Source organism: Colius striatus, chromosome 1 (genome assembly GCF_028858725.1).
Source record: "Colius striatus isolate bColStr4 chromosome 1, bColStr4.1.hap1, whole genome shotgun sequence".
NCBI lineage: Eukaryota > Metazoa > Chordata > Aves > Coliiformes > Coliidae > Colius > Colius striatus.
This window is the reverse complement of record NC_084759.1, coordinates 155,305,807-155,319,220: the sequence shown is the minus strand read 5'-3', so window position 1 is coordinate 155,319,220 and position 13,414 is coordinate 155,305,807. Positions and strand designations below refer to the sequence as shown.

The window sequence follows — 13,414 nt, the reverse complement described above, 5'->3', positions numbered from 1 at the left end:
CTTTAGAGAAAGAGGACTCTGCTGAAGAATGATGTAGTTCTCTATTTTTTTTATATATTAAAAAATGGCTTCTGGCTTAATAGATCCATTTCTGCTACATATGGCAGAGTGCAGTTGATTTTTTTGTGAACAGATGAAATAAACTGGCTCTCCTTTGGTGACTGAAGGTATTGCAGTTGCAGGGTGAAAGCTGACTTCTCTTTCATCACAGCAGAGCTGTTAAATGACCAGTTTCAGGATCTTAAGCAAGCAGTGGTGGCAGAGGATGTGATAAAGCGCAGCTGGACTTTGAAATGCCTGGCTTGAGACCTGAAAGGCAGCTGGTCCTTGGTCCTTAAATCGCTGACACACAGAGATACAGCTGTGTAAATTTCTGTGAAATCACTTTCTCGGTAGAGCAGATGTCTGCAGCAAGTCTTCACCCTTCAGGCACACAAACAGGAGTGTTGCTTAATTCCTGGACTCACGGCACTTCTCCCTGTGGTGCTGAGTGGCTGGTTATTTTGTTATCCCGTACTTCCTAGAAACAATGAAACTCTTGAGAAGTTAAGTTTCTGCTAGCAAGGAACCTTCAGTAAGAATTTATGTTAATTGAATAGGCTTTATTAGAAAGCATTACCAAAATATCCAGGAATGTTCAGTACAGGCCTGCTAGCACCGTGCTTTTTGATTGGCTCTTCATAGAAGTGTTAGTTGCTGGAGGCTTCCAATACTCACTTTTAAATAGGCCAGAAATCTCTATATGGCTTTTAAGTGGAAGGGTTGGGTTTGATTTCTTCTCTGCACTCCATGCAAGTTGTTCCTGGTGTCACGTTTTGGTGTTGCTGCTGGGTTCATGACATTTTGGTGGTACTGCTTTGGGTCTAGTTACCCAGGTTTTAGCTGGGTAACTAGATGCTACTAGATGCTACGGCTGTTTTCCATCCTCATTTACTTTTTTGGTTAAAAAAGGTAAATTTTGGTTTAGGTTTGCTTGGTTTTCTGTGTGTGATACAAAGCCATCTGCATGTCCGAGTTGAAAGTAACGTGAGTTGGTTCAGCTTCTGGAGAGGAGCCCTGCCACGGAATGCAGATGGCAAAATGCCATTCCCTTCCACTGGTTTCTTCCTAGTTACAGCTTCACTGGCCTCCTTTTCTCCATATATGTAAAAAAAAAAAGCTTTATGGGAGTCAAATAACTGTAGGAAGGGGGCAGACCAGGTGTAGCTCCTGTGCTGCATCTGCAGTGGCAGCTTCAGAAAGCACAAGAGTGCAGAGACAGGTTCCCCTCAGCCTGTATTTATTTCCAGGCTCCGGCCACCTTCCCTCAGAGCAGCAGGTTTTGCTTTAGATTTTGCTGCTTTTAATTGTGCTGCTGTTGGCCATGCTCAATCCCCGAGCATGGGTGCTCGGGACACTTGCCCATCCCAAGGGTTTTAGCACAAGGCTTGAAATGCCCATGGTGTCCTCTCTCTGACAAATAGGGGTCTTACTCTGCTTCCCTTGATAACAACAACAAATCTCCTGCCTTCACCAGGAGCACGAGCAGGCCTAGTAGTAGGATCTGAACGCTGTCTTGCACTGTAACAGAAAGAGTCACTTCAGCCCTTCCTGTATGGTGTTTGTCTTAAATGTCCCAATAAATGAGACTGTCATATATTGAGGCAGGTCAAACCTGTTCCTGTTCCCCAAACAGCCATTCCCTACTATCAGCCCTATCACATACACTGTACCAAATCAAGCTGTGATTCTGCCTTCCTACAGACTTGAGTATTTTCATGGAGTCAAAAATATCTATCCAGTTTTTGCTGAACAAAAGCTTGATATATTAAATATCTATTTTTTTAACTTGTTGGTTTGGGTAGGGGTGGGCAGTGTATGAACCTGCTGGGGGGAGAGGAGTTCAAATGACACTGAGCCAGCCCTGCCATCAGATTCTGTTTTCCCTTCCAAACACCTCCTGAGGGCAAAAAAAAGACAAACAACAGCTAAAAGAAAGTAAATGAGTGAACTTTCCTTTTTATCCCTTCGAAGTACCTGTTAAAATGCATCTTTGTTTCTCATGAGCGTTCTTTTCTTCTCTTTATACATCTATATACACATAGATATATATTTGAAGCGCTGTCTTAATTTAATGGGGTACAACTGTAAATAAGATATCTGGGTAGTAGCTGTTTGGGGAGTCCTGTTCAGCTTGAGTAATTTATTGGCTATGAGGAGTCGAACAAGCAAAATCATTCCTTTATTAGGAAACTCAGAATCTGATTTCTCATTTTGTTTTGCAGATGGACTTGTAAATACAAAAAGGGGGGGAAAAAAGGATGTCCCATTTAAACTGGGCAGGTGCAAGCTCTCCCCAGTTTTGTATGTTCTGTAGATTAGTGTGCATCTGTGTTAACTGTAGTGGGGTTTTGTCTGACAACTCTGAAATTTATACTTTGAAATAAACTACTAGGTTTTTAACATTCTGAGTCATCTGTGCTTAGTTCCAGCCATCTCAGACGACAACTCTCTCTTTACCAAAAGAGCCCAGGGTGTGCTCTGGGGAAGTGTTGCCATTTTACTCAGACAGCAGTGGTTTTGGCTCTAGGTCATTCCCAGAAAGCCAAGTGCATGATGCTGCCCTCTCAGCCTTTCTCACAGAAACAAGGAACAGCAGCAAAGCTCTGCCTTCTGGAAATTCACCTTCATCTCCTGGACAGACAGAATCTAGTAATTTGCACCCCCAAAGTTGCCTGAGATGGAGACAGGGATGGAAACCAAATGGCTGGTGCTATTCTCTTCTCTCTCTGAGGAGCTGAGCTTGACCTCTGGAAAAAAAAAATAATTATTCTTTTGGCCAAGAGATTTTGGACTGGTCACAGCATCCTTAAGCACAAGAGCCTTGAGCAGCAGTCTCAGCACACTTGATGGGCCATAACTCGTGAAGGCAGCGGGATGCTGTTGTGCACAGTACTGAGTGTATCAGTCACGGGTAAGGAAAGCTGGGGCGCTAAAAAGGGAGAGTTTACTGCAAGGAGCAAGAGTCTGTTCCCCCCACCCTGTTGCTTTTCAAGGGCAGAAGCCAGGTATAGCACCAGGAACTACATTGTGCCGTTTGGTTGAGAAACAATCAGTTGCTTTACCACAAGGCAATACAGTAAAAGCTGCCTCTTGGACCTAACTCCACTGCTGAATTGTAGAGAATTCAAATATTAAGTACTTAAAATTAAGTTGGTTTCTCCCCGAGGAGGACAGCACAGCTCTCCCTAGACAGGCACCGGTTAAACCTCACACTGCTTCTCCTGCTGTGAGGGCCTCCAGAGCACTGAGGTCCTGCAGGGTATGACCACCAGTGCCCAGCTGCTGCCAAGGAAGGGAGGAGCAGGGGTGAGTTTCTTAGTGGAATTTAGAAAAGGAGGAAGGGTAAAGGTGGCAAAAGCTTGTATTAGCTGTGGTTATTCTGGTGGTTTTGCCTGGAGGATCATCTTCCCTGGAGGCATTCTCCAGTGACTGATCAGCACATTTCTCTTGATTATGGTGAGAGGTTTATCACAACCACCTCCCCATTCCATAGTCCACCAACTATGTCTCTCTCCAGCCAAGCCTGAAAAACGGAAGTTAAACAGGCAGAAGCCGCCAGATAGAAAAACCTGAAAGCAGAGTGTGGAAAAACGGGCAGCTTCTGCCACAAATCCTCTGCTAATTAGAGCACACCATCCTCCTTTTTCCCAGTGAGATCTGCAGAGAGCAACAAGATGCTAAAAGAGACCTTTTAACTTTACACAGCTGATGCCAAACATATAAAGAAGAGAAAAGCAGACTCCCTTTGTATAAACTTCTACAGCCAAGGTAAGCAAGTCCACAGGAAGAACAGACCCTTTTGTGTAGTTAGGCACAAGGTGAGTCTTGGTGCTAAAGGGCAACCTGGGTGCCAGTGAGTGCTGAGCATCCTGCTTCTGCTACAAAAGCAGCAAATGCCAAGTTGTGAGTTGTGCTTTTATATGAGCAAACTAGGTTGATACGAATATTCACTTCCCCCGTGTATATAACGAGAGTGCTTTTGGGCCTTGGTGTGCACCTTAGGAGGAGAGATCCCCCGTGCACCCAGCGCTGCAATAAAAGAACGCTGTTTTATGCTTCCTAATGCTAGATTAGTGTTAAGGAGTTTATTCCCTATGACAGTGACATAGCTGCCTGAGAATGAAGCTGTCAGTTCCCTCGCCCCCTCCTGTAGGTCCACACAAGCCTCAGTCAAAGCCTTCTCTGGTCCCTGATGTTGCTGTGCTGGGGAGAGGAGCTGCACCCAGCCGTGGTGCTCAGGGTTGGCAGATCAGCCCAGGCCAGCCTGCTGCCAAAAGAAGCACGTAGGATAGCACATAAGAGGAAGGGACAGACCTTCAACAGCATCACAGGCAAAAGAGGGAAAAGAAAAAAAATCACAACAGAATAGCCACAGGCACATGGATTAGAGTTTACATCAAGGGGACCTTGTGAGCCTTGGAACATTTACTTATAGAAAAGGTCTGTTCAAAGTGGAGCTGTTTTCCCACAACTAGGTTTGAGCACAAAGCAACTCCTGCCTTCAGGTCGGAGGTTCAAGGCAGCAGATCTCCTACCAGTTACAAGTGGGCATCTCACACCTGCAGCCTGCCTCTGCCTCCTGCAGGGAGGATCATCCAGCTGTGCCACAGACCAGAAGAACTGTCCACCACACTAATATTTACTGGTCCCTAGGGACCAACTTTTAAACAACACTTCTCCGTGAGTATTTTTATGTAAAATTGGATGAAAAAGCATAAATACAACCTGTGATTCAAAACATGTCTCAGGGCAGCGATCAGCTGCAAACACCTGAGGCCTACACAAAACGTGATTAGTTCATAGTCGGTGCTTAGCCCAAGAGCACCGAGACTGCTGCCCTGTAAGGCTGGAGCTGCAGGGAGAGCCCCTGTGAGAGCTCCCGATGCTGACGCCGGGCAGAGGGTGCCCTCCCCAAGTGATGAGCCAGCAGGAACAGAATTCAAGCAAACAAAAGTGCCAGAGTGGGGGTAGAGCTGTTTGTGCTCAGAGGCATGGCCCCAGGGCCCGCTGCCCCATGCCCACACTCAGCACAGCTGGAGTGGGGCAGGTTGTGAGGGGCTGGGACTGCAAAACTGTACATAGACACAGCCTGTGCCCACTGAGCTCGGAGCTAGGATGAGCCACATAGGGACTGAGGGCCCTGTGGTCCCAGAGTGGGTGAACAAGACCCCTTTGTTACCAAAAGTCACAACCAAGAAACCTTTCCAAACCTCACGATAGCTTTGACAACCAACATTGGTTTATTGCAGCGCTGGGTGCATGGGGGATCTCTCCTCCTAAGGTGCACATCAAGGGACAAAAGCATTCTCAGAGAGAAAATGAATATTCATATAAATCTAGTGCATATGCTAGTACCCTTCTAAACTGCCTGTGCACAGGGGTACTGAATTTGGGGAAAGGTCTGGGCTGGTCTTTTGAGGTAACTTTAACTCAGCTTGCCCATATATGGTCACAACTTGGCAATTTGTGTTTCTGTAGCTCAGGCAGCAGAGCCAGGATGCTCAGCACTGACTGGCACCCAAATTGCCCTTTAGCCTGCAGAATTGCTTATTTCCTTTGTGCAAAGTTTACACCAAGGGGAGTCTTCCCTTCTTTGTATCCTGGCTACACAAAGGAGGTCTGTTCTTCACAAAGACTCACTTATCTTGTCAAAGGGGGGAGAGGGCTGGGGTGTCAGTTCCTACATTCCTTTTATCTTTGGTATCACCTTCCCTGCCAGAGAACCTCAGGGAAGGAGTAAAGGGGGGGAGGGGCTAGGTTTAGAAGTGTCCCCTCCCTGGGGCCTGTGGCAGAGCCCCAGTGCAGCAATGCCACCACTCCTGGCTCACACAGGGCAGGGAGTGATGGCTGGGCTCCCCTCTGCCTGGGCACAGCCCGCACCAGCACGTGCCCGAATGCCATGGCCCAGGCGCTTTGCTCAATGGCTTTGACCCAATGAAGAGCTAAAAGAAGCTCTGAGCTGAGTCCTTCAGCAGCTCATCACTTCACCCAGCCCTCCTCTGCACCTGTATCCCCTTCCTCACTTCCTCCTGCCCCTGCATGTGGCACAGATGCCCTTTCTCACCTCTCATACTTACCACCTTCTGCTCCAGCAAACAAATCACTTCAGTCCCTGCTTGGATTTTGTTGTCCTCTGCAAAAGCTTTGCTGTAACTTTTGGTCTCCCACTTCCCTTGGCAGAAAACTGCGTAGTAGGTGCAGCTCTGGTCCTCACAGTCATTTCACTGGCAGGTTCCACTTCCACAGCTGAGGGAGCAAAGGGGTCACCAAACAATTGTGTGGGCCCATCAGTAACAGATCCACTGCACAGACACACAGACACAGATGTTTCCCCACTGCCATGTTGCAGCCTGGGGTGGGGAGGGAGTGTGTGGGATGTGCATTTCCAAAAGCAGGGGGCTGCTTTAGGAAGTCACCACACACCTCCCTTCACTACCTTTTGCAGCCTGACCTTTGCACAATGCTTTGGTGAGACAGAGGAAACCTCCCAAACGCCTCTAAAAGCCAGGCTCAGGTACATGGATCTGCCCTGGAGTCTCTCCTCTAGTGCCATTCCTGGGTGAGAAAGGAGCTGCAGCACATCTCAGGCAAAAGGCAGACAACAAAGCCAGCCTTGAGGTGGCCTAAAGCAGCCACTTGGCTTGGCCCAGCCCTAGAGGCAGGTCTCAAGGTGCTGCTAGAGATAGATCACCGCCCTGACACCATTGGGGTTCACTCCTGCTCTCGGAATAGGGCTCAGATGACCAAAAGCAGTGCCATGCCTGCTCCCCATCAAGCCTGGTCAGAGCAAGGGCAGCCCAAATAGCTCAGAGTAACAGAATATGCCTTGGGGCTGCACCAAGGTGGCCACCAGGGCATGAAGTGCCTCCAGGCAGGACAGGGCAAAGCAAGGAAAGCACAAAGATGTGGACATCTGGGTCGATTTATTACACACAGGAATGAAAACTTCCATTAAAAAAAAAAGAGAAAAAGGCACTTGGGACTGTGGTGCTGGTTTCACAGGATGGGCCTCATGGTGACAAAAGGAAAGTTGTACGACTCCGGCAGGCCCTGGTGCCGCGTGAGGTTGAACCGCCTCCAGGTGAAGATGGGGAGGCCGCCCTGGACCGGGGGGCCGTTGATGGCAGAGGCTGTGAAGGCTGAGGCCAGCCGGAAGTCTGACACCTGGAAGGAAGGACAGGAGGTCAGGGCAAGGCCTGGCCTTTGGCATGAACCCACACCCCAGAGCAGGAACAGCTTGATAACAACAAAGCAGAGAAAGTGAGCAAGGGGAAGTGGTGCTGAGCAGGCTGCATTCCTCCAGCATTCCTCCCCTGCACCCAGGCACCTGCAGCCACACCACAGGCAGCGCTGAAGGGCGGTAGCAAAGCACAAGCCCACTGCCCAGGGCAAGGGAGACAGCACATCTGCCCTCAGGACAATCCTCCCTGGGTTTGGGAGTCTCTAAGAGAGCTGGAGCTGCAGCAGTCAGCCTAGAGTTAAGTGCTTGGGCTGTCCTCTGGGGCACTGTCAGGGTAATTCAGGAAAGGACACAGGTGCCACAGAAGTAGGATTGCTGTCTAGACTCTGCCCCATTCCTTCATTATCTCCCAAGAGGTTCTCAGTCTGCTCTCTCTATCTTCCCAAACTCAGGGACACTAAAACCGCTTTAGGTGTTTGTAACTGCCAGCTGCTGCCTCTGCTCTGGGCTCTTATGTTTAAATGGAACTTTGTGTTTCGGCTTCATCCCATTACCCCTTGTCCTGTTGATAGATACCATCAAAAAAAGGGATGCCCTTTCTCTCAATGCCCTTCTTGGGTTCCTTGTCCTCCCACAGCCCAGCCCATTGCCCTTGCTTAACTGCTGGCAAGGACACCATAACCAGTGTGCCCTCCCTTACCAGACACCTCTAGCACAGTAACTTTCTGCATTCACCCTGTAATAACTGGCTCTGGGAGCTCCTGCTGGCCACTACAGCAGGCAACCAGTCTGGGCTTGTGCAAGCTGACTGGACACAAAGCACAGGCAATGCCAAATGAGCCTCCACAGGGCCCACCCCAGTAATAAAAACTCAATCCAGAAACGCAGCAGGCTGGACCCCACAGGATAAAACACCGTACAGCTTCCCAGCACACCAGGGCTGGACAGCTGCTTACTTGGGTATTGCCTCTCTCATCATACAAGCTGCCTACAAAAACTGCTGCTTTCTCCAGGACAGCAGGCCTAAGGACTTTCCTGAATGCCCCAAGAAAGCAAAGATATCTTCACTGAACTTTGCCCAAAGCAGTTTCACAGAGAGGTGGAGCCCTGGAGCAGGGTGATTCACTAGAGAGCCAGGCTTTTGCAAAGGTGAAACTCAAATGAGGCTGAAAACACATTCCTGTGGGCTCTGGGGAGCAGCCATCCAGTTCCCAAGAACAGGAGGCTGAAGCCATACAACAGTCTCCTTCCCTAATGATACGAAGACTCGTATCTGGTCTCGGTAGCCCAGCCTTAGCAGGGGGGTTGGACTAGATGATCTCTAAAGCTCCCTTCCAACCCCTACCATTCCATGATTGTTATTTCAGCCTTCTCTTAGGCTCCTTCTACTGCAAGGCTTTGGGGTTTAACCCTAGAACACTACAAGTTCCTGCAGACATAATTCTTTTGCACAGCTCCCCCTGTATCCTCTGCCACTGTGCCAGGTGTGGTGTCAGGGACAGGAGACAGGACTGCACAGAATTACCACCTCAGGATCTGCCCACAGCCCTGGGGCAGCGTGAAAAAAGGGGACAGACAGGCCTGGCCATGCCTCCCCTAATGCAAGGAAACATGCTACAGGTCAGACAGGAGGACAAACAGGCTGCAGCAAGCATTCAGCACATGCTGAAATTGAGATAGTTTACCTTGGAGTCATAGCAGCCTGCAGGCACTGGAAAAGAGGGATTCAGGTCTTCCCGGCAGCAAATAGTGTTGCAAGGATTGTGCTCGGCGTAAGGATCACGCTGGTAGTCTGAGGAAAAGTGTGGTAGGGAGGCAAGGAAGGAAGAAAAGAAAACAAGTTAGTCCCCTCACAAAAAGTGGATGCAAAGTACCCATTTCACTAAAAGCTGAGTAAGGACACTGGCAGAAACACATGTCTATCACATTGCTCTCAGGGTTTCACTCCAGGTACCAGCTAGAAGTCAGTGTTCAAGACAAGGATACACAAGCTCCTAATCCCAGTCCATACATCCATTTCTGCATCTCAGGGGCACCTCTTCCAACCTCTAACCACAAACATCTGCAACTCCACATGAGGAAAGCTTGCAGGAACTCTGCCAGGAGAGAAAAGCTGAAGGGAAAGGGAAGGGAGAGGAAGGGAAAGGGAAAGTGCTGCAGCAAGAGCTTTTGTTTTCCCTTTCTGGACCAAAAAATAGTGGCAGGGAGCAAAGCCTTCAAACACCCATTGTAGTAGCTGCAAGCTAGGTGGGGAAGGTGGACGAGCCTCAACTTTTGTGAGCATGCTGCCACTCACAGCCTGAGCAGTAGCAATACCCCAGCTTGGGAGAGGCCTCTGAAACCCCAAGCCCAGTAATCAGTGTGCTCACTGTAATTTGGAACAAAAACATAACATCTAAAGCTATCTGCACTGAGAGAGGGGCTTAGCCTGAAGTTAGATAAGCCAATTTTAATCCAGTTAAGAACCCTGTCAGGGAAAAGCAGAGCAGAGCATTACCTACCAAAGATCATTTGCCTGACCAGGGTAAAAATAAAAAAGACATGAAGTGGTTTTTACACTCTGGTCTGATCCAACTGTTGCTTAGGATTAAAGGCTTTCCAGATTGACAGGCTGTGGATGGATTAGGTAACAGAAGCCCACAAAGAGACTCCACAAAGTCTCTTGGAGCATTAGAAGCTCTCTGGAAAGTTCAAACAGCAAGCCCAAGGGCCTTTGTTCCAGAAGGAACCTGGTCTTGATTCTGGTAAGAGTAATTTTGGTCTAGTTTCCTGCCTTGACAGCAAGCTCATGTTTTTGCTTTGTGAGTACTCTTAACCTCAGGGAATATAGCTCTGATCCATATAGGAAGCTGCAGTCTCCCACTATAATCTGAGGCATAAAAGTAACACTGCTTTATTAAGATCAGCTCTCCCCAGTACACAGACACATGTCTTACTGTTGTATCTCATGATGTACTTCATGCTTTCCAAGTTGGTCACCTTGCCCTGGTCTCGACGGAAGATTTTTGCCCGCGGAGCCAGCTCGTAAGAGAAATCCATTCCGTACTTCTCCACGTACGCCGCGTACCCGCTGAGGTTGTAAATCTTCTCATGGAAAGGGATGTTGTAGGAAGGCCAGTAACCTGCCAGAGACAGAACCTAATCTGTTAGTCTCTTAGAAAAAGCTGAATGCTATTTCTTATATCAAAAAAGAAAAACAAGAAAGAAAAAGAAACCATTCTCCATGCTGCATTGTCTTAACAGTGTGGCAGGGATTAACACATCAAACTGGTTTGAACAAAGGAAAACAAGGCAACGGTGACTGGCACGAGCAGGGTTGACTCCCAGTATAACACCACTGGAGACAGTACCCAGGCAACCCGCCCCCAGACTTCCACCCTCGGGACTCATCCTGCAAAACAGCCGAGATCAGACCTGTAGGAGCCCGAGGTGAAGGCGCAGAGATCGGCCACAGCCCTCCTGCAGAGGTTCAGAGGTTTCCCTGCTTGGCCTCAGAGGAATGCAGGATCATTCACCAACCTTCCCAGCAAGAGGCCTGAAGTCACAGGCAGACACAGACCACAGAGCTGATGGGGAGAACGGCAGACAGGCCCACAAACACCACACACACACAGACAGAGGCTTTGTGCAAAGGGGGCTGGAAAGCTGTGGTTGCAGACAGAAATAACCTGTCTTTGAGGGTGAGAAGTGATTGATCAGCAGAGCAGAGCCCTAACTTTTCCAAGAGCAACTGTGAACCCTGTACTTTTGTTAACTGAAGAGCAGGGTTACCAGCCAGAACTGCAGTTTTAGGTAGGTGACACACTACTGACTGAAACAAAACTAGTCTAGAAAGCAGAAAACCTTGTAAAGAGCCAGGACACCATCCAGGCCAGGATCTGGGTATAGCAAGTCCTGGAAGAAATAAAAATAGATACCTATACCTTAACCTTTTGGGGGATTTTTGGCAAGGCAGGCACCGAGGAGTGTTTAGGCAGAGAGTGTGTAACATGAGCTAGTCCCAAGAGCAGCACACTTCCAGGTTATCTCCAAAGTATTAATGTTCCTGCTGTCAGTGGAGAATGTTTCTTCTCAAATCACATATACCAGGATTTGGCTTTAGAGGTTTACTGTCTGGTAAATGCAGCGCTCCATGGATTAACACCAGCGTGTGGAGTTTGGCTGTTAAGATGCTCAAGAAAATCAACTGGGGCTCACTGGGAGGGACACACAGGGATACAAACCAAAGCTCCTGAGGGACAGACACGCTGGGAGCACAAGCACTGGAGCATTGCCTGAGCAGAGGCCTCACCAGCCTGAGTCCTGGCTAACGTGCTGCAGGTGGCAATAACCTGTCTGCTGGCATTTGCTGACGTGACCCAGAGCCTACCTGAAGGAAACAGGTTGTGCACACGTGTTGTAATAGAGGCGTGCTCCAGAATGAGAACACTTGCCAGCCTCTGGTGACACAGGCCCGGGGACAGGCACACATCATCTCCCAAACCAGTAGGGATGACACTCCTCTGCCACCTGGAAAAACTTTTTGGTTCAGTTTCTAAAACAGAGGAAGCTATTGAAGTTGTCCCCCAGCAAGAGCTCTCCTGCTCTTGTCTGAGGCTGGGCAAGCCTGCAAAGCCTGGGAGAACAGCATGGCATGCGGTACCCAGGGGCTGCCTTGAGCCAACCAGGCCTACCTGGTAGCCCTGGCAGGGTGAAGAGTGGCCCAACCAAGACAGAGATGGGGTAAGGCTGAAAGGGATGTGAGGGAGGTGACATGAAGGCAACAAATATTCTCTGAACCAAAATACCTTCCTCTCCTGTCCATCAGAGCATGAGATCATAGGATTACAGAATGGTCAGGGTTGGAAGAGACCTTTAGAGACCATCCAGTACAACCTCCTGCCAAAGCAGGTCCACCTAGATCATATCCAGGTGGGTTTTGAAGACCTCCAGAGCAGGAGACTCCACACCCTCCCTGGGCAGCCTGTGCCAGGGCTCTCTCACCTGAATAGTAAAGAAGTTTTTCCTTATATTTAAATGGAACTTTTTTCTTTCCACTACCCCTTGTCCTGTCACTGGATACAACAGAAAAAAGAGATGCCTCAACCTCCTGACACCCACCATTTAGATACTTATCAATATTAATGAGATCCCCCTTCAGTCTCCTCCAGGTTGAACAGCCCCAGTTCCCACAGCCTTTCCTTATAAGGAAGATGCTCCTAAAAAGTTCAAGAGCTGCATCTAACAGAGAACTCTCATATTTAAAAGCTCTTCAGGTGACTCACTCATCAAACATTTCAAGTAGCCCACAGCATCGGAGTTATTTAGTACTGCTTCATATAGACCTCATCTTTTTCCTCATGAGTCTCTAATAATACCAGCAAAATATTGTTGGGGGGAAAAAGGCAAGAAAAAGAAAGAAAGAAGATAAAGTCTAGTTTTCCCACCACTGCTTCTAAGAAACATGGATGCTCATTGCATTTCTGCCACAGCACACAGGAGAAATGTAAGAGACCTGGCAAGAGAGGAATGTTCACACAAAGCTTTCTGACTCAAAACTCAGCACTACTGCTCAATAAGCCCTTCCCAGGCACAAAGCACAATTCTTCATCAGCTGGCACAGATGTGGCTTTCACAGATGTAAGCCAGCAACTGCTATCAGAGCTGTTACCTTTCCGGAGAACGTGTGTTTGATCAGAGTATTCCACAAGGTTTGGGATCTGCTCCACAATGTACAACGCACCCTCATCAAGGCTCTTCTGCAGCTTGACCTTCTTCAGGTCCAGCACCATGTACTGATTGTTGTAGGTCCCTAGACATACAAGAACCAAGAGTTATGTGTCCTGTCAGGGGAAGGAAAAGAGTACAAAGAGGAGAGGGAACACATCCTTTTTCCTAAGATTCATACAGAAGTGTGCTTACCAGAGTTGCACTTTGAGAAGGTTTCTGCCCAACTTTTGCCACCGTCTGCCATCATGTTGGCAATGCGGACCCTCTGCCAAGCAAACAGGGATTCGGGCACCACTTGCTTCATGAGGGTTTGGTTGAACACGCTGTTGGTAGTCTGCAACATTACCAAGCCACTGCCCAGTATGTAAAAGTCATCCAGGGACACTAAAAAGCCTTAAACAGCAATAATACAAAATGTGTTACCTTCATGGGCATTTGATATAGGACAAAACAGAGAGACAAACCGAGAGGATGCAAATGAGT

At 48.4% G+C, this 13,414-nt stretch overlaps 1 protein-coding gene across 1 annotated transcript in view; it reads right to left on the bottom strand.

Moving 5' to 3' along the window:
• Positions 1-6,946: 6,946 nt before the first annotated feature.
• PLBD1 (phospholipase B domain containing 1) overlaps positions 6,947-13,414 on the bottom strand; it is a 39,723-nt gene continuing 33,255 nt past the window's right edge. The window contains exons 7-11 of the mRNA XM_062014097.1: positions 13,124-13,324; positions 12,873-13,013; positions 10,159-10,344; positions 8,908-9,014; positions 6,947-7,206 (exon numbers count right to left, since the gene is read on the bottom strand). Coding sequence (XP_061870081.1) covers positions 7,039-7,206; positions 8,908-9,014; positions 10,159-10,344; positions 12,873-13,013; positions 13,124-13,324 — 803 coding nt within the window. The 3' untranslated portion in view covers positions 6,947-7,038. The remainder of the gene's footprint in view (positions 7,207-8,907; positions 9,015-10,158; positions 10,345-12,872; positions 13,014-13,123; positions 13,325-13,414) is intronic.